The sequence below is a fragment of the Merops nubicus genome, unplaced genomic scaffold (genome assembly GCF_000691845.1).
Source record: "Merops nubicus isolate BGI_N331 unplaced genomic scaffold, ASM69184v1 scaffold16378, whole genome shotgun sequence".
NCBI lineage: Eukaryota > Metazoa > Chordata > Aves > Coraciiformes > Meropidae > Merops > Merops nubicus.
Window position 1 is genome coordinate 177,622 of NW_008625262.1, and position 22,089 is coordinate 199,710.

Genomic DNA, 22,089 nt, shown 5'->3' on the forward strand with positions numbered 1-22,089 from the left:
TCATGTAAATTGCCAAAGGTCATGCAGGAAATCTGTGCCAGAAGCAGAAATAAGGCTTTGGTCTCCTGACTCCTAGTCCTGTGCTCACAAGTATATTCATGATTTCACTACAGCAGCCTCTGTCTGCTTCCATCCTGCTCCATAGCCAAACAGCAATCAGGATTTCAGCCTCAGAGCCCAGCTAAGATCACCAGCACAGTGGCAGCTCATTACAGAGCCCTAGATCTTTCTGGATTTACTTAGGACACTGCACAGGGCTGTGTGTGCCTGTGTGTTTGGACATGTCTATGGCTAAGGGAGGAGGGGATGCTTGTTATTTATCAGCAAATGAGCACTGATGCTAGATTCAATCTGACAGCAAAATATCCCCCCTTTGGCAAGCTAAACAACATCACAGTGTCTTTGTACCAGGTTCTTTCTGCCCCCTCTCTCAAAAGGATTTCAGCTGTTCCTTCACTGCACGTTAAGCCTCTGTCACAGCCTTCCAGCAACGATAAAGCTTCGCAGGATTCTCTTTGCTGCTTTTATCCTCTCTGGCTGTTTATCTAATTTGCTTTTTTTGTTTTTTAATTTCTTTTTCTAACAAATAGTTAAGCAATGATTTAAAAATATTTTTACATTGTAAGGTACAGTCAACATCAAACATGCCTTTGTACAAGAGCTCAACTCAGTTACAAATCAACGAGAACAATGCACGAAAAGAAATATCCATTAAGATGACTCCTGCACTTGGGCTTTACTTATTCCCGCCGTGCTGTCAGCACAGCACCCTCAGCTAGAGCAATGCAGTATAGACACGGTGTTGTCCCCCCACCCTCCCACTTTGCCCACCACCCCTTGTCAACTTTAATGACCTTCAGTCTTGGCAGCCTTGGCTTCGTGGTTTACTGACCCTGACGACAGCCAGGGCGACACGGCCCGGGAGCTGGTCTGCTTGGCCATGCTGTAGTGGCTGATGACAGTGTAGAACCTGCCCCGGGAGTTGGAATCCTGTGCAGAGTAGTAGGCGTCCAGGGAGGCCGGGATGCACCGCTTGTGCTGGAAAGGGGAAGAAAGCAAGAGAGGGAAACAGTGGTCCCGTCAGCCTCAGGCTCTGGCTCTGCAGAGCTCAGGGGGAGCCGTTTGCTCGGCTGCCGCTGGACTGAGGCTCACTGCAGCAAGAGCATCTGCTGCACAGCCCCCTGCCCGTCCGTGCCGTGGGAACACAAAGTTCAGAGTCGGGCAGCAGTCTTCAAAACCTGTTGCTATTGGCAACCCTGATTGCAGGCTGATTTCATCCAGGGATGGGAAACGGGGACTGTGAAATGAAGGCCTGGCTGTCTTGGTGCGTTCCTGGCAGGCACGGCGAGCGAGGCCGCTTGCCGCAGTCCAGCAGGGCTGGCTGAGCAGCTCGCGCCACGCGCCGCGCTGAAAGCTCTGGAGAGCAAAGCCCAGAATTAATCCTCAGAGAAGAAGAGGATGGGCAGAAGCAGTGTAAGCTGCTTACGTGCTGCTCTGTTACAGTGTGTTATCTCTGACCTGTAGGACGACCACCTTGGTCAGGGATGGTAGGAAGTGTAGCCCAACTGGCCGGCCCTTGTCAGGGCTTCTTGTCTGTGCAGACACTGCCCACGCATCTCCACTGTGCTAGTGTGGACACCTGTGCACCAAGAACTGCACAGATAAACCAATTTGCTTTGCAACAGCTGTAAAAGAGCAATCAAATGGTAGCGAATGTTGGACTGGTTGGTATTCACCAGAGTCAAAGTAGCCCCAAGGAAACAAAGGGCCCCAGGTACAATTACTATTAAATTATGAGATACCCCAACTCCCAGTTCAATGTGACTAGCTGAAATTTGACTCCTAAACCTTCAATCTTTTTAGAAGGTCAGGTTTGGATCTGATTCTGAAATTCATTACTCCATCCTAACTTCAAATTCATGTAACCTAAGAGAGTAATTCATAATTACTAATATATGAACAGCTGTACTCTATTTTCCAGTCCACTGACCATCCCCAGTGTGGTCAAGACTCCCATGAGTTTATGAGTTTATTCACAGTAAGGAGGCAGGAAAGTATTTTGCAGATTTATATCTTTTTTTTTTTTAAATTCAACAGACCAATCAAATAGTTCTTTTTGGATATTGAATATAAAATCACTGGGCAGAAGAGTTTTAGCTGTTGTTACATGGCTGTGTTCCTGATAGAGGCTCAAAAGCACCTAAAAATGAACTACATGGGCAAATTCTGATTTCTTTCACAAAGGACACATGTGCCAGCACTCTGGGAGTTTGCATTCACACGTATGTCAGTAAACCTTAGTCACTTGAACGTGTGGGAAGCAAACGTGTGACTCCAGCTGCAATAAATCCATTCACAAATATGAGGGATTGTTCCTGAACATCTGTCTGTAGTGTTCACCAAATGCTAATCCTAACAATTACAGTGTAACAGTAGCTGATGGAGGCAGATGCAAGTCCCCATTTCCCATAACACTTTTCCCGTTTCAACACATTCTTGCCAAATGTTCTGTTTGGCCTGGTCAAAAAAACAGACTAGACTGTAACCATGTAGTCAATTAGAGTCCATCATTATCTCAGGCAATTCATTCGTCTGGAGTTTCTTACCTTATAAACAAATCCATCTGGGCAACTGTGGTCATAAGTGAAGGCTTTGTATACCACAAGAAACACTATGCAGGCAAGGAATGCAAGAGCCAGACTTATGAGAATAGTGACCTACAAAAGAGGGATAATGTTACTCGACATATGTTAAAATGGCATATGAGCAACCTCATAATTAAATGACTTATAGTAACAGCCATCCTAACAGACTGCAGTCTTCACTCCTCTGTGCAGTACTTAACTAAGCATGGTAATTGAATGAACACTGGATCCAAAAGCCCTGAATTCTCACATCATTTCCACCCCCAGCAGACCTTCAGGAGTGCACATTCCTCTGTTTAACCCCTTGCAAATGCACAGATTTTGAGGCATTGGGTGTTCTTGGTGGCTTTGTGTTCCCATGCTCTCAGCTGTTTGACTGGCAGCATCATCTTCTGGCCCAGCAGGATCTGCCATCAGCCAGAGTCCACAATCAGGGTCTCATCTGTGCAGATAAGCTGCTTTATAAACAACCTGCTTTTCTGACAGCAGAGGTGGGTGGGTAGGTGAGGAAGAATGAAGCCTTTGTAGCACACATCCCTTTGTGCCTTCTGGGCAATAAAACAAGGATAAGTTGTGCCTCAAGAACCCTGCGGAAGGGAGGGCAGGATAAAGGGAATCCTTCTCTATCAAAGCTATAAAAGGAGAATACCTCGACCACCAACATATAAATCCTGGGGCGTGTCCAAGAGCAGATGCTGTTGTTGGAGGTACCAGACACAATACCCTCTTTGGGGTCAAATATTCCCTCTCTCCTTATCCCCAGGCAGGCTACTTTGCTGTATCATTCTGTTTCTGCTGTAGCTTCCTTCTCTCCAGCCCTTCCAGGTCCCTCTTAAATCGTTCTTTCAACAGCAAGTTTCCTGACCCAGCTCAGAAATCCAGACTGAGGCCCTGATCCTTGAGTTTAGCTGAGCTGTGTCCTCCCTAAGGACTGAGCAAGGATCCTAAATGCACTCTCATTCTCCACTTCCCCAAAGCTTTCTTGCTCCCAGTTGGTAATTCTGAAAATGTAGCATAAATGGCTTTGGATTTCTACTGCTCATGTGACAGCAACCCATCCTGTCAAGACAGCTGTCTCACACGGATCTGGACTGGCAGGGGAAAAAAATCATCATCCCTGGGGCTCTAGTCTTACCATGCAAACTAGAGTTCCTAATCAAATGAACTACCTTAGAGAGATGATGGGGGTGGGAACAGCAGCAGGGAAACATTTAGAGCTGCCACATGGCCAGCAGCATGGGCAGGGAGCTGTGGCAGCTCCCTCGCTTGCTCTGGCTCGCTGGGGCTCAGCACCAGCAGCACACATTCTGCAGGGTGCTTGCCTGCCTGGGGAAGAGGCTGCAATGTTCCTGTGCTCGGTGAGCTGTAAGAGCCTGCACTGAGGAAGCTCCTACAACAAAAGTGTGAGGCCAGGCATGGGTTTACAGGAAGGACAGTGATCACTGAGGCTTTTTCCTACTGACAACCTCAATCTGTTTGCTTCAGAGTCCCACTTTCTCAACATGGCACCAGAAGCTGAGCCCAAGCCTGCAGATTCTCCTTGGTCACGTCAAAAGCAATCCACTGAGAGAACCACAATGGTAGGACATGGTGGGGAATGTGTGCCTGACCTCAGGTAATGCCCTGCCTGCAGGCATGCTACCACCATACCATGCACATGCTCACCCTCCAAAATAAGCTCCTGCCCTGTATCAGGACTGCACCTACCTGTACTCACGGGAATCATTATCATTTAGCACACTAGCAAGGAAAAGCCACACATTTTTCACCTCCATCTAGTCATTCAGGATTCACCCACACTTTTGTTGTTATAGTTATGTCACAATCCCTTATTTTCTTGTATGTGTACTGAAGCAAACTGAATAGTAGGTACAGGCAGAAGTTGTTCCTTAACTAACATATAGGAGGCTGGTGATGGTAGAAAGTGAGGAAATACAGAGATAATTCCTACAGTATAGTGAATGGGCTTGTCAGGAACAGCAGCTAATAGAGAGCAAGGTGGACACATCTCAGAATTCATCAATATAATATTATTAATATAACAATAATACTATGTAATATTAGTAATATTATATCCATAAACTAACTGCTTAATATGGGTTCACACTAAATTTTGCTCTAATTCTCTCCTTTGGTCGTCACAGCAGCTCTGAGAACCTGTATGCTATGCAATCCCTGAGCAGACTCAAAAGGGACACTAAGTGCTTGCAGTGCAAGAAAAGGCTTCTCACCTTCACCAACCTTCAGAAAGATGCACTGCCTGGTGAGATTACTCCTAAATTGCACACAGCACATTGGGGCTTAGAGAAGCTAAAGAAAACTTGGCAATGCCACCTGCAATGCTGGAAGATCCAGAGCTACAATTTTGGTGGTTAAGACAAAAACAGAGTGAAGGTAAATCTGCATGCACAGTGTTACCTCTGACCCAACACATCTAGTTCAAACCTCAGGAAAGAGAGAGGTGTGGAGACTGTAGCTAGGAGGAGAGATTCATAAGTTCATTGTTAAGTCAGAATATTTTATAATAAAGTGTAAAAAGCTAAGAATGTTTGGGCTAATATGCTTTTCCAATGATGAACAGGTCACTGAAGGCCCGACCTGCCTTTTGAAATAACTGCTTAGATTAACCTGCTCCTCAGAGCCCAATCTGTGACAAAATGGGTCAATTAAGCAAAAGCTGGAGAAGCACTTTCCACTGGATCTCATAAGAGAACATGTGTAAGAGAGTCCTGGTGTGCTGAAAAGGTAGCTGGTAGAAAAGCAGTACAGATGTATGAATTGTGCTAATCTGACCAAGAAAATAAGGGCTCCACCTCCTCTCCATAAAAGCACACTTGCCTCCAGGTTTGAATTGAAATATTTCAGACCAGCTTTGTGGTAGCCCATGGGATCCAAACCTGGGGAATCCATATCCCTTTTCATAGTGCTGAAGAGGAAGAAGTCTCACTTGGATTCAAAGGAGATGGAAAGGGAATTTGCTATGAGTTCTGCCCCAATATGATTTATATTACTCCTGAAAAAAATGAAAGAAAAAGCTCCCTTTGAGATGTATAGTCAAAAGGAGAGACAATACTCTCTACTTTTTCCAACAGGAAACCTGGGAAAAAAAGACCTCGTTCCAAAAAGACCCACCACAACCCAGTTCTGCCAGCCAATGTGGAAGGGCACTTCCCCCTGTAGTCATCAACTCTTCCCATTTAAAAGGGGAGCATGTTAGGCTTGGTACTTCCTCCAATAACAATTTTTGTAGTAATACAAAGTAAAATGATACAAGTCCATTGATTTGAAGGCACTAAAGCAAGGTGCACATCTTGCTCTACCAAAGCCAATGCTTAGAGAACAGCCCTGGTTAAAGATTTAGAAAATAAGAACTACTCAGCTCTGCAGTTTGGTTGCTCTGCCCTAAACACAATGTACAATAAAAAAAAAAAAAAAAAAATCTTGCTTGAGTTAAACTGAAGGAACAAACTTGTGCTCAGGGCAAAGAAAGAGACAAAGGGCAATGAAATGACACTGAATCCATAGAAGGTAACTCAGTGAGAAAGCACCTCTTGTCCCTGAGAAATGAGAAGCTGCTCATCCTCTAGCTTCCTTTAGTAAATACAGCCTTCATCATCAGGGCTAGCAAGAGCTGCACACCAGCAGGACACCTACAGCCCTGATTCCTTCTGTCCTAAGGTCTTCCTGGTTCCTTCCTGCCCCTCTGCATCAGTGTTTCCTCCATCCCAGAGGAAACCACGAGGGCTGACTGCACCTAGAGAAAGGGCTGTGAAAGGGGAATATCCCTGAACTATCAGATGTCTCCCTCACCCAGAATGACTCTGTGTGTGCCTTCCCCAGGAGTTGCCACCCAAGTTGCTTTGAAGGCTTCTCATTCTGAGCCAGTTAAAACAGCCACGTTCTTCCTTTAGCCTTCAGACAGAGCTGTCTGGAGGGAGAATGCGATTCCCTTCTTTTGTTAAATCCCACATGCACGTCCAGCCTATGGAAATGACCCTTAGTAATGTGATTTGACTGGTTCCTTTCCTCTTGTCTGCTCGCTGATCCCCTAAAAACAACAAATTCCCCTCTGCTCCAGCAAAGTGCTGATACCCAATCCATGACCTCCCAGGAGCAGATCTTCCACTGCGCTCTGCCCTCCTTCCGGGGTGTAACTGAACCCTTCTCACCTCTCTCCTGCCATTTCATGCGCTGGCAAAATGACAGCGTGACACAGTATTACATGTGACAACACACAGTGTAAAATTGCTCTGGGACGAAATGTCATGTAAGATGTTAAAATGCAGAGGAAAGGGAAGAAAAATCCACACCCCAGATGTTTTGCCATGCCAGAGCTAAGATCCACCTCTCTAGCTATTCCTGAGCATACAAAGCTTCATTAACATTCAAACACCAAAGAAGCACAGAGCTGCAATACCTAATAAACCTCCACCTTTTTTTTTTTTTTTTTTTTTTTATGATTAACATGAACCTTGGCAGTCTCTAAGCAATATAAACACTCACAGAGGGGAAATAAAATTTAGTGAGCAGATAAAACCTAGAAGTGCTGCAGACATGAATCTCTCATGTGTGACTGCCTGGGCAGGTAAAAGAAGGGGGAATTTGCCCTCCCTTTCCCCAAAGGGTTGTATGATTCCCTAAGGTTTCCTTAAGAGGGGAGTGTCTGCCAGAATGGAGAAGGGAGAACATGGTTACCACACCTCCATCCTCCACAAATCATGGAAAGAGGCCCCTTAACATCTCTGAAAGATGACATCAACCTCCCATCAAAAACGGCGTGCTTGGCTTGGTTCCTCCCCACCTTTCCCACAGATGAACTACATCTTGCATTTTCACAACAGCAGAGACTCAAAAAAAGACACATCCTCATCAGCCAACAGGACCTAAGCTGCCACTAGGGTTTGCTCCAGTGAGATGATATCTAACTGTAGTGGTGTTCCAGTTAGCCTGGCTCTCATGCTGTCCATACAAGTATCCTTCCTACTCTCTTTGACTTCAACAGCTTCCCATGTGGGATTTTTTTTTCCCTTTATCTACAATGAAAAGCCTTATTTAAAAGCAAACCAGAGAACAATGCCACATCTAAACAACAAGGCATTCTTTTAGTAGTCTTTTCCAGTGCAAGGTTTCTACATTTTATTCCTTATCCATTTCCTTGGCAAAACCTTCTTGGTTTGTGCCCTTAGTTTTCAGAGAGGGTGTGCACCCTTCACTCCCCACGGAGGTCAACAATGGGGTCCCCCAACAAATAAAGCCTTTGACAGCAATATAGAGAATGGGCTGAGCTACAGAGCCTGCAGGTAGCTGCACACCAGCACTGGGCTGGTACTGACTGTCACACAAACCAGTGAGGTATACTGGGGCCTCACAGTCCTGGAAAGCCTGAACTCTCTGGAAATACCTGGAAGTGGAGAAAGGCAGATCCTGAACAGAGGTCGATGGGAATACTACTGCAAAAAGCAGATATTCATAAGGAAGGATTTTCAGGCAGTTGGGTGGGGGAAGGGCCTGTCAGCAGATGGCAGTTCCCTCAAATTTATGCACTGTTTGCACTGAGTTGACAAATATTTTTTTTCCCAGTGGGGTCTGGATGCAGACAGCTCTCCATTGGTATTCAGCATCCAACCTGTGCTGGTGAGTTGTGCGGGGTGTGGGTTTATTCCCACTTAAGCCACAGACTACTCGCACTACCAGCTGGAGGAACATAATTCATAATCATGGCCCGGTGTCAGGCTTGTCATTTCACCTTTATGTTTTGTTCCCAGGCTCGGCTGCTGGTTGCCACACAGTGTGAGGACTCAGTATAAAAATGGTTAAAAATAAATTTGACATAAAAGAATAACATAGTCATTCAAATGCAAGTCACCTCACAGCTAAACACAGAAGACATCCTACAAAACTGCAAAGTAACACATTTTTGAGAAGTAAAGGTTGTCTTTTCTAACTCAAACCACAATTAAACTATTAAATTAATTACAATTCATCTAACAAATTTATTCTGGACAATGTGATCAGCAGAAGGAACTCAGTAACTGATTCCAAAAGGGTGAGACATTCATATTGAGAGTCTTCACTTGGCTTGAAGTAGGGATTAATAAAACAAAAGGTACAGCCCCCTCTTCTCCCACAGAGCTCTCATACTTGAAGGCATGAACTAACCATTTTCACACAGATCCACACCAGTCTGGTCTCTAAATCTCATTTAGTTTCCTACAGGACACTAGAATCAGTGGGCACAGGTGTCCTCAAAAGGGTAAGAAATTGTCCCTTTTTGATTTTCACAGATGCTCTGGCACATCTGCCTCTGGGTCACTAAAGTGGGTTTCCAAATGAGATGGTCAGCTGGTCTGGTAGAGCACTGCAATCCTTGTCCTTCACTACTACAGCTCAAACTCATCACTGCTCATACTCAGGCAGCAGCTCTGTCATCTGATATCTATAATTCATTTGGAAAATCACTGTGCTGCCCTTTCCTTTGGGGGTGGAAGCAGCTGCATTCAGTCCAGCTTTGGAGGAACTCAGCAAGTACCACCCGCTGTTTGTGGATCAGGCATAAGCTCCAGGTGTCCAGGTGTTTGAAACCACCCTGCATTTTTTTGCCTAAATGTAGCAATTCTCAGGATGCAAACAGATGATGTGATCTATATCAGTCTGTCTGAAGAAAACCACAGAGTATCTCTTCTGTGCTCAAACAACCCCTGTGAGAGGCTTGCAAGCAGCAGTTTTCATCAGAGTGACCATCATAGTTCATAGGAAAACCAGCCAGACAAGCAGCACCCACAGAAGAGTCTCTCAGAGCAGAGAGTTGTGTGTTACTGTGAAGATCAGTTTAATTCGCAGGTAAAGATTATTCACCATGGAAAAATCCCAACAAAATTCTGCACAGCCTTCCTAGTCTTAGCAGCTGTAACACAAAGAAGGTGCCCCTGTCCATTCCTGCACTACGTGTCACCCTCTTCACATTCAAGTTTGTCAGGAAAGTTTTCCACTGCCAGTGCCATGTCTGGTTCTCCAAGATACCTTCAATGTTGTTGAGTATTGTGAAGTTTTGTGACCTTCAACAAGCAACTCAGTTGAAGAAATTACCTTGGTTTTAATTTTGTCTTTGTGGAAGAAGAAAGACTTCAAACGAGGCAAAATTTGCTACAAACAAAACTGGCAGAAATTCTGTCAAGGTTATTTTCACAGAAGGATATAAGACTTATTCATGGTCAGACAACAATGGTCTTTCCATAGTTTATGGCAATGCCATTACACCAGGAAACCTATCAGTCCATTGACAATGTAGCTAACCTGTTTGCAAGAACAAGGAATCACAAAATTATAAATCCATTTGCTATGAAGATAGTCCCAGAGGTCCTGCTGTTATTATAAGGCTTTCTGCTTTCACTTCCTGTAAGGACAGAGAAAAATTTCAGGAGGGTAATTTTTCCTCCTTCATCCCATAACTTCTTCCAGGTGATACTGACTGACAGAAGCCTGACAACACCAGATCTCAACACAAAAGCTCCAGCTAAGGTGAAAGACTCAGGAGCACTTCCCAGCTCTCTATCCTTGCTGGCTCTCACCTGTGCGCCAAGGATGAAATCCCATCATTTGAATGCAGGTTGCTATTGTAAGAAAACTCAGGAATATAAGCAGGGAGGGAGCCACAGGCTGACAGGACACTCAGGTGGATTGACCAGGGTGGCAAGGAGTCTGGAAAACTCCCCCGGAAATGCTGCTTGGCTGCTGGGACTCAGCCAAAGCAGTGGTGTGGTGCATTGCCCAGCACACTGTCACACAGCCTGATCCCCCTGCACCTCCCCAGGCACGGCATTTCACTGCTGATCGATAAAAATCTTTCTATAGGAAGTTGCTGATTTTGCTGATTTTATGGCAACAGCTTAGCCTCTGAAATTCTGAAAGGCTAACTGAAGTGACAAAATTAGGTCTATATATTTGCTTGGTAGTGTTCAAGATGTAGGATTTGCCATTTATTCCAGACGGTGTCCAGACGCTTAAGCAGCATCTCTAAGGAGAAGCTTTGTAGGAGGAAAATGTCCTTAGTCGTGTACCTAAATCTTCAGAGCTATGGGAAAGTACTCCTTAGTTCTGTATGGCTTCTTACAGGAAGCTTAAGGAGTGGGGGGTTTTTGATTCTTTATCTTAAAATTCATAATCATAAACCAATTTAGCTCAAATTCTCCTAAGAACACTGAACACCACCCATGAGGATGTTATAATCTCAGGGTTGGAAAACACCTCACATCTGCTCCACTATGTCATGGGTCCCTTTCAGCCCACATAGCCGAGCAATCGAAGTCCAAAACACTCATGGAGCAAAGAGTAATTTCTCCATCTACTCTAAAGCTTCAAAGTTATCCAGTCGAAACAGCACTAGCTGTCCCTGAGCCAATCTGCTGTCCCAGCCATGTCCTTGTGGCTCTACCCACCTCTACATACACCACTCCTCCATGACTACGCCAGTGGACCTCTCCAAGTCTGCAAATCTTAAAAAACGTCCCTCTTCCAAGATGACAACAGACCCACCAACAATTCACCTGCTCTGCACCTTGTAATACCAGGAGTGCAGCACGAGTGTGGAACAAGAACACTGTGTTTCTAAGCAATTTGTCAAATAATTAAATTATGCACACAATAAGTAGCTGGCTCAATTATATTAGCCTGTCTCCATCATGTAATATAATTTCTAGTGGCTGTTTAGGCACTAATAGCCTCAGATCTTTTTAACTGTGTCTGGTGCCAGCTGTGGTCTGCATGACGTCTTTCTGTGCCAAGTTAAAACCCTTGAATGGAAAACTCATGGTTTAGTTTCCAAGCCCTCATTTCTTATGGAAGTTCTAAAATGCCATGTTCAGTAAGGATGCTTCCACCATTGAATATTAGTGAATTTCCACTTAGGTAAATAAATAGCTCAGTGTGGTTTGCTTTTTCTTTTCTGCCATTTAATGCTATTTTAAAAATCCTTCATCAGAATAGGCTGGTCTATCAATATGATATAATACTGTTTCTAGGAAGGACAAATACATACATGGCCTTTTTGGCAGACCAGGTGTTTAAAGGTCTTCTCCCCCTACAGGAATATTTTCTTCCTTTTCCAATTATCATAAGCCTTCTCTCCTTTTTTCCTGACCCTGCTACCTTCAAAAGAAAGAAGCTAAACTCCAAAATTAAACAAGTGGGGTGACTCATGAACATTTCTTATAAAGGTGCTCTTCTTGCCAAACCCATGGTCCTAATAACACCTGACACACCATTTCATGAGCTGAGCAATGGTGGAAGAGGCTCCCTTCCAGATCACTAATTTGAGATAGTTTTTCAATTAGTGGGATTGCAGTAGACAGATAGATGCTCTCCACAGCTAACTCTTCACCAGCAACATGCTGCAGTCTCCCACTGTGTTGTGCGAAGTCTTGGCTGTGACAATTCCTCCAGTCACTTCACGTGGGACATGACAATGGATGCCTCAATTCATCAAGGGCCCTTTTTAAATGCATTAACAAGAATACAAGATAAATCAAGTAATCAATAAAATGTCTCCTTGCCTACGTCTTGCCTGCCAAGACTCAACCTCCTAGGAGTCTCACGTGCAACATCACCCTCTCTCCCCAGTTCCCTCACGCTGGATTTGGTAGAGGGAAAGCATTAGGAGCCCTGAGTGAAAATGGGTCTGGGGATTAGCACACAGCAACAGCTTTTGGAAATGCAGGTTGAGTTCTTTGCTCTGCTGCTGGCTTTCACCTGACACACACTCAGGTCCAACACCACAACTCGCTCCCCTCTGGTGCTCACAGACAGTCCAGCAAGATCCACCCAAAGCTGCAAGCATCTACGTCCCCAAAAGTCTGTTTTTCTTCTGGGCCTGTGTGTGCAAAACCACCCAAGCACCAACACCATCCCATGGCCAGGGGTCAGACTGGTTCTAGGGAAAAAGCTGAGGTCTGGTTGCTTTATGAAATTCCCTTCTTCCACAGGCAGGGCAAAGTTTTCAGACTTGAGTATCAAGGTACCAGGCTAAAGCATCAAATGGTATTTCTCTAGGTAGGTTTTCTTGTGTATTTGCCTCTCCCATCATTTTCTTATATTTCAATCTTACTTTTGTCACTACCATGTTCCTCATCAGCCACCAATAACAGAAGACTGGATTTAAAAACATCCAGAATGATTGAAAGTCTTTATACACGAAGGCAAAAGATAACTTTCCCCTTCCATTCCCCAGTCCTGTGGACTTCTTAGATAAAATGAAAACAAAGGTCAAGCTTGCACAAATTAAAACACCTTTGTTCAGTGCGCTCTGGTGGTTGAAAAAAAATCAATTGGAAGTTTGTTCCTTCAAGAAGGTCAACATATTCACAGGCATTTCAGCACCTATGTCTGCCATCATGGATCAGAAAATTAATAATATGGCAGCATTCATGGTCCAGTACACCCATTTCTCTTAAAAAACTTATTATGTGGATACTTCATACAAGGACAAAGTGAGGACTTGGCGAGCAAAGTGTCCCCTGGGAAACTTAAGAATTAAAAGCCTTTCCATTTTAAATTAGAAATGTGGAGCTTTATTCCAGCAAATGACTTACAAAAGCTACGCTTTTAAAAACAAACAACAAAAATGAATAATCTAGCTGATTATCATGCCTTCAAAGGCATGAGGCCAGTTCCATTAGCTGTGGATCTGACCCAACAGGCTTAATACATCTGCAAGTACTAACAAGAGGCAGCTCAGGTCTGTTTAACATTGAATCAGCAGCCTGTGCTGCATTATAAATAGACAAAATGAAGTACTACATGGAAAAAAAAAAAGTATGAGTGAAGCATTTCACTTCCCTGGTCTTCTGTTTTGTTTTGTTTTTGTTTTAATCATTCAAAAAGTACTTCACAACAGCCAATAAACTTTTCCTTGGCTTCAGTCAACTGAAAACTGTTTCTTCCTCCATCTCATTCAGTACCTTTTGCTACATTAGCCAAATTACCATTAAGCATATTTCATTCTACCTCAACTGCTGACAAGAAAATTACCCAACAAATAAGATTTCCTGTGGGGTGGCCGAGGTACCAGAGTGAAACATGGCACTGTTGCTGAAGACAAAGATGCAGTGTAAGAAATCATTCAGACTAAATGGAAACTGCAGGTGCATTCTGTAATTAGCTGAATGGGTATCTCCATGTAGTCTCTTATGGAAATCTTTTTCAAGCATTTTGTTCCAAAGCAAAGGGTCAGTTGAGGTTGAAGTTTCTGCTCTGTAACATCTTTCTTCCTCCAATATATCATGGTCTGGAGAATCTAGATTCAGCAGGTCTACCCCACAAACCTTTAGTCATGTGAATGTTCTCCATGACTTCCATTTTTAGACATTTTCTGCATAGCTGTTAGCTTTCTTCTTCTCTCCAAAATCAACTAAAGGAAAAAAAAATAATGCTGAAGCTCTTCAGCTGATAATTGTCAGTGCTCACAGATGGCAAAAATATATTTGAGATGTTTTTCCTGACTTTGCCAAAGAGTATTTTTCTGTAAAAAAGAATATAAACCAAGAATATACTTTAAGGAATGATCCATTTCATATAAAAAACATGTCTTTTTTTTCCTCTTTGCTTTGGTAGGTGGTCCCTAACCTAGTCATATAGAGCACTTTCATAAAATCAAAATATACTTTTCTTGTGTGTGTTTTCAACATGGCAATTCTTTCTGCCTTCATTTTTCTGGGACCTAGCCTGTACCAGAAAGCCAGGTATTAGCTGTGAACTCTTACAAAACAGAGACTTTTACCCAGACAGGGGAAATCATGCAGAGTTTATAGTACCATGCTGGGTGTGGGATCAGAAATGTCTGTTTTCTGCCAACTGATCCACAAATCCACATTTGGTTCATCCTCAGAGCTCTGAGTTGTCACTGATGATCACAATTGGCTTCATCTGTCTACCTCCATGCAAGCTGTGAGACCAGCTAGGACAGATATGACCCTCCTCTTCTCTTCCCATTACAGCCACGATTGAAGAAGAATGATTTCTGAGGTCAGGCAGAAAGATGATAACATTTCTCATTTCCATTCATACACACAAGTGAGAGTCTGAATCCATGCAGGTGTTAGGTTGCATCAGATGTAAGGAGACACAAGCCCAGGCAAGGCTAGACAGTGGATTTGTGAGAAAGGAGAAACTGTGACTCTCTGCATTGCAGCTGAAAATATTCAGCCTCCAAAGAGAAGGTAAAGTATGGATTCAGAGACAAGTCACTCCATCACTGTCTGGAGAAGACTTTGGTGAAGGGAGGGCTGCCTGACACCTTGCAAGAAGAACATGCCTGCTGCACTTCAGTCTACTGGAAATGGAGATTGCCTGGTGGATAGTTGAAAACTCCCCAGAGAAGTGAATAAGCCTCCAAATCAGTCCTGGGAGACTGAAATCAACCCCTTCATACCGACACCTCTCCGAGCCCCTCTTTGAATGTAAGGCTCAACAGGAAATCACTGTACCACCCCTGATGCTGGTGCCAGAGCAACAAGATGCCTGAATGCTACTGCCACTGCTCCTTTGTGCCTGCACCTTTCTGATTTTCCTCTGCTTTGTCCCTTGTTCTCCTGGATCACACAGCTAATCTGAGTGCTGTACAGCCTGGAAACAACATCCTAGCCACAGCAGCAATTACCACCAAAGTGAGAAAAATCTCTGTGTATTAGAGCATGCTCCCTCCCTTGAGCACCACTCACATTAGTCAGTGTAATGGGATCTTTCAGCAGCCACTCTGCATCTTCCAGATAACCGATGTGATGTGGCAGTCACCATGGTAACATTGTTATTGTTAGGATTAAAAAGCAGTATGGAAAATTGTCCTGCTCACACCCAGAGGAGTCCCTTCTCTATGAGTTACTCCTACCCTCTGGTAACTTGACAATTAAAGGAATCTTTAAATGTATTTAGCTATTGAATTGGCACAATGAAAAGCCCCGTGCCATTTTTCTGCAATTCGTTCCTTTGTAGGTTAGAGGAAGAACTATCAGCATAAAGCAACAGCCTACAGGTGAAAGCAGAACGTCCTGTGGAGAACTTTGAAGGAAACATGGCACGTAAGGGAAGTTTGGGAAGAGGAAGCATGGGGAACAGAAAGAGAGGAATGCCACATTTGGGGCTGGGTCTGTGTGCAGCAGAGCAAGGGAGAGTTGCCATGTACACAGCTGCAATGGTGACATGCCCTTTATAAACAAGGGGAGGGTGGGCAGGTAGATAAAAGCATGCACTGGGGGAAACGAGGTGTTCCTCAGAGCTACGCTCTTGGTGCAGACACTTGGCAGCTCAGAGGCTGCACAGCAACATCTTGTGCTCACACCTCAGCACATCTTACCTACAGAAAGAAAGTGACCACGACCTTCCTCCACAAGCACATAAGCCCAGGACCTGACTTTCCTCTGAACTGCAGTGCCTGTCACATGAGGACCCTTCTACTACAAGATCTAGCTGAATACCCCAGGGACTCAATGGGCCAGATGCTAGAGGTGCACGCAGGGAAAGCATCTTCCATTTCAGTGAAGTTGTTACCAACAGGAAAATAAACCCTGGCCCAGAAAAATCTTTGTTAATTAGGAATTATTTCAGATATTGGCTTGGTTTTGATAATGAACAATTATTGCATCAATGACTGTTTTGTAGGGTGTGACTGAAGACAAACTGTTTTTTTTCCAAGTCTTTCACATTAGGTCAGAGGAAAATATTTGGTTTGGTATGAGTATTTCAATAACAGAAACATTTGAATGGGTTCCACTATATTTTAAGAATCTGATGATGTGTGATAATGTGATGGCGTGATGAATGATTACATCCACTGCTTACTGGATCTGCACATATCAGAGCAGTTTCAGGGTGGAGGGAGGCGAGCATTGATCTAATGATAAGAAATATACTGTCATTGCATACTGAATAGGAATGGATTACACAGCCAGTGACTCTGAAAATGGATCTTGCCAACATGCAGCAAAAAGAGTGAGGTTTCCAGTCTTCTCCAGTGAAGTAATCACTTGCAGATGATTTTTCCAGGTAGATAAATTGCTCATAAGAAAACATCTTAAATACCTCAATTTCTCCCCTGTACACCCACTCCCAACTTGTTCTATCAAAGACAAGTACATAGTTTAATTGTTCCAACTCTGAAAGACTGATAACTTCAACTTCTTTAACAAAATGATCCATGAAAAGGAAGGAACTGTGGAAGATTTGAGAAGTCAGATAACTAAGGTAAGTAACTGTCACCCAGCTAACAGTCATTAAATCACTGTCTCCCTGAAAAGGCAGTGATGAATAGCTCTGTGGCATGTAGTGGTAACAGAGGTCAAACTGGTTGCATGTGAACTTATTTGTGTAATAGACAGCAATCTGTGCAAAACCAGTAACCAACAGGGAGTTACATGTGTCAGCCTGATGCTACATGCTGTAAACCTACACTGAAGGACAGCTCCCGTACTTTTCTGGTGGTATTTGGAGCTAGAACAATTGGGGCAAACTCAGGGCTAGCACAGGTCTGCCTACACTCACTGGGCCTGATTGAATCTGGCACAAAATCCATCAGCAACCGTTCTCCATCTTGTTTTTTCTTCAGCAGGCTGCTGATGTCTCAAACACAAGCTTCATCTAAGTCACAGTCAAGAATGTGGGTAGAAACCCACTCTGCACCTTATAAATGCTTCTAGTTGATTTCTATGTTATCTAGAGTGATTTGAAGGCAAAAGGAGTCACTGGAAATCCTGTCCTCCAGAAGTAACAAGACTTCATTCAATGGATAATCTGCTTGAAAAGCAGAAGAGTATTCCATCTCATTTCAGTACCAACAGAAAGAAATAAGGGCAGGAATCCATGGGAATGATGACACTTACATATGAGAGCTTGTTCTTAAAAGCTGTAACATAGCTGGCAAAAAGAAGCAGTCACCCCTGCCTCAGATGCTAAAGGGTTAGATTTGTTGTCCATCAATGAAAGTTAGAGAGTCAACACATTTGCAGACCTTTTCTAATGCACCTCAATGTCATCACTGCGTGGCAAAGCATGGTGGTAACATGTGCTACCTTCAAAGCATGCAAAATGGAAGGCAAGCACCAGATACCATTTCCCCTCCAGACCAAGAAACCTTGGTATTCATCATTACTGCAAAGCAAGATCTTTGCAGTTCAGAAGCTTCCTAGAGGGACACACTCCAAAGGCATAAGCAGTCTGGAGGAGGCAAGGTCTATAAATCACTGCCAGTCAGCTTAGAAAAAAAAGTTGCCACTGCTTCTTTGTGGAGGAGTAAAACGATAAAAGAAATTTCCTTTATGTATGGATGGCTTAATGCTTTTTTAACATCATTTTTTTGTAACCCATATACACACACCTATTTAAATATTTGTTATAAAGTATGTATGGGGTGACTCATCCAGCTGAAGAATAAGCCTAATTGGTCAAACTTCCAGGACACCATGTGCTGAGCTATAGAGAATCATAATCTCATCTATTAGGAGATGTGACAAGTTGGAGAAGCTATCTAAAATTCCTGGAAGAGGTAGTATGAAATAAGAACCGTTGCCTAGGGACAGTCTCTTCTTTACGATAATTAAAGAGCTCAGATCTGTGCTATTCTGGATGGATGAAAAATATGCATGCATAAGCTTAAATTCTGGCTCTGGCTTGCTCATGCAGGAAAGCTGGCTAATAATTCATTAGCCTCTTCAATAAAAGATACCCAAAAGGCAGAATAAAGGGCATCTGTGGATTTGACTGCCATGTTCATATGGTCCCAAAATTTCCCCCAGAGATCCCACTCTTATGTATAAGGCAGCTATATGACTCAGAAGAAAAAAAATAAAAAAAATAAATCCAGAACCTGGGAAGAGTTTCCTTCTGCCCTGATAACATTCCCATACCAAGCGACCAGAAGTTGAGAGGAAAGAAAAGCACTTCTTAGACTGAAACCTAAATGTTGAAAACACCTCTAGAGAGGTTATGAGTGGGTGGGGAGCACAGGTATAAATATGGAGTCCAGCAGCATTTTTCCACACACACTCATTAATGATACTCACTTTGTCATATTTCTGTTTGTATTTATGGTAATTCTACCATTTGGGTGAAAAGTAAAATACAACACATCTCACTTTGCATTGTCTTACTCTCCAGTTTCCCCAAAATACAGGCACCATGTGCTGAGACATATTGCTCCTCATACACAGATTAGTGGAGCTGTAGCAGCAAAAGCATTGCTGTGGACCCACAGTAACTGTACGTGCACCTCCCATTCAGCTCTCACATATCTGGAGTGCACTAAACCAATGGACCATCTACTCTTGGACGGACTGTTGGCCTTTCCCTCCATCATTTATCTTGCAAAAATCAATGTGATGATTTACTTGCTTCTGCCAGCGTAGAGCTACCCACAGCCCAGCTCAAGTACAGATGAATACTTTAATTTTAATCAGCATGTTAGCAAGAAGTTGTGGATGGCATTTCCAACACATCACATACTGGAAGGCTATGCAAAGCAATCAGCCAGCAACAGAAAATATGATGAGCTCATTTATATTCTCTTTTTTTAAGCTTTTAAAAGTGTAGCCAAACTGAGATAATAAAAGTTAAGTATTTACTATGATTTCCTCTTACAAAAAAACAAATGTAAAATGATTTCATCAGTACCAGATAATAGGCCTGTTTATAACCACAGGGCAGTATTTTTAATAACTTCTCTAAAAATATGCACTGGTATAAAAATGTGGTGCAATAAAAGAAAGTACAAAAGGTAATGAAATATTACCTATTATCTCAGCTCTTTTTTGTCAGGAAATAATACTACAAACTTAATACGATACATGGAAGCCTTATGAAAAGCAGGCAGGGAGAGGCTTATAGTCTTATCCAGTATTAGATGAGAGGCTGAGTGATTAATAAGTTGACATTGAAGAGCAGAGAATGAAAATCATATGGACTTCAGGAGAAGCAAATAGCTTAAAAATGAAACTGTCATGGTGCCAGGCTGCTTAGGAAGAGGCACAGCTCCCACAGCCTCCCACACTATGTCCCACAGCCATCCCCACCACGCAGCAGCTTCAGCCTCTGCCAGGGCTGTGCCACAGCTGGAGCTTCCAGCTCTCCCCACTGAGAGCAATGGGAGAATCCCACTGAAAACAGGATGGGGAGAGGAAAAAATACAATGAAATAAGAGGTTTAAATGTTACAGCGATTTGGGTGGTTGAAGAATGGGAAAAATAAAATATTCTATAGGAGTGGATGAAATGAGATTTATCCATAGCAGTGGATGAGCTATACAGCTAACCTGTGGGCCTCCAGTTACAGTGTATAGGGATGAGATGTTCTTTGTTGCTCTTTTAAATAACAAGGCCAGCTCTTTTGATGGGATTAAAACCTGGTTTTACAGTGACCTTACACTGTTCAGAGCTGCAGGATTAAGTTTTATATACCCAGTGAAGAAGCCTTACTTACAATGTCAGCAATGGCATTTATTGTTGGTGACAAGCCAACACATCACTTCCAGGAGACTCTACGCCTACCGTTATTTCTCAGGCACATTGTATCTGGTTCTGATTTGTACATTGCTCACACTGGAAAATGTCTGCTGTGGTTTCCAAGGCTGGGATTTACCTGTGGCTAATTTGCTGTTTGCTGCGCTAGTGGTACCAACAGAGAGTCACTGTTGGTGGTAGATAGGTACTACACACACAATAAGATCAGTGAAGAATTCAGTGAAAATCAACAGCGTGTAAAGACCTGGTAAGTAATTTAGATCAAAACATGTGATATCCACTGGAAACAAACAAACAAACAAAAACAAGCAAACAAAAATGAAGCTATAAACATTTATTCACAGACCTCTTAAGAATAAATTATGGCTTTATATACCTTGGATGAAAGCAACAGAATTGTTATTGTGAAATATATGTTAGTATTCACTATTCTGGAAAAAAACAGCATAATTGCCATTCTGTAGGCTTCAGAGGAGAGAAGCTAAACATTTCAGTAAGTCAAACAAGCCTTATCTTGAAATTTATCAAGGATGGATAGGAACAATTTTTCCTGGGTCACATTCCAATTTTAAAAGTGATAGTTTTATTCTAAATTATTAGGAAATAATGATAATAAAGTTATTTCCCACAAAACTAAAGACAAGTAGGCTAAATGAAAGATTATTCAGTTCCTTGAGTCAATTCCTGTTAACTGTGGAGGATGATACCCTTTCACAAAAATTTATAAGCCCAATACTAGCTTTTCAAGGAGCAGGACTGTATCTAGGCACTGCCTACTCTCTATGTTTTCCTCTCAAATCATTGATATTTCCTCTGACTTCAGAAATGTAAAATCAGATCTCACATTTTTATCACTCCCATGTTCTGTGGTTTAGGAAAAGCACTGTATCTTCTCAATGAAAAGAAAGAAAATACTAGCAGCTACATGCTTGGAGTCTAATTTTTAGGAGAAACTGATCCATTCTAATATGCTGCAGTCAACAGGAACTGAAGGCATTTAATAATTCATGAGTTTCTTTCCATGTTCAAGTAGAGTCTGTTGAAAATCTCTCAGGGAAACATTTTTCATCAGAAATTTCCAGTTCCTGCAAACCGAAATTTCTTACAGGACAGGATATCCTTGAATACTAGTTTAACAAGTCTCTTCTAATCCTGTTTGAAATTGGTTTAAATCTACAGTAATATACTAAGAAAATAATTTCAATATTAAAAAGGTTGTTTGACAATAGAAGAATTTTCAAAACGTGAAACTCTTTCAATCATTCTTCACTGTGATTTCTCTTAGTGTTTTTAAACACAAATGTTTGAGAAGAAGATTCAAACTTGCTTTATTTTCAATTTGGCCTGGAAAATATTTTCATTACCTTTCCTGGGAAAAGGAAAACATTTCACATTTCCTACTTTAGATCTAGTTATGAAGATATTTTCATGCCTATCCTAAAAAAAAAAAAGCTTTATAGCCATGCAGATAAACCTCTCTTTGACCTTAGTGGTGAGTGGAGTGTTATATTTGTTAGGCCTTTCCAGTCACTTTGATCCAGTTACTTTACAATGAATGGCACTTGCATTAGAAGGCAGCAGAATGACCATTTCTTACCTTTAGTCTTTCTGTTACACCATCAGTGAAACTGACTGTGAATTCAGCAATTTTGGGCACTCTGAGTTTTCCTTTGTTCTTCTGGTCAGGCTGATACTCTGTTCTTGTTTTCACAATTACCTAGAAAATATCAACACTTTTAAGGTTTCTGCACACACCATACACTTTTTTTGTTATCTAAGCTTTTTCTTTATAAACCATCCCCTGCACCTACACAAATATCTTAGAACCATAAATTAACACATACGCTCAGGAACTCAGAGAAACAGACTAATAGGCAGATATAGACACCTAGGACAGCAAGCTTATCACAGGGAGTCTTAAAATAGCTGACAGCAAAATGTCTAATACC

General features: G+C 42.6%; 1 protein-coding gene across 1 annotated transcript; it reads right to left on the reverse strand.

Moving 5' to 3' along the window:
* Positions 1-300: 300 nt before the first annotated feature.
* Positions 301-21,857, reverse strand: LOC103778060 (neuron-specific protein family member 2; the record flags this gene model as incomplete). The annotated part of the gene is made up of 3 exons (XM_008945628.1): positions 301-1,038; positions 2,607-2,717; positions 21,738-21,857. Coding segments are annotated over 3 exons (423 nt in total), but the record flags the coding sequence as incomplete, so codon positions are not given.
* Between the last annotated feature and the right edge of the window lie 232 nt (positions 21,858-22,089).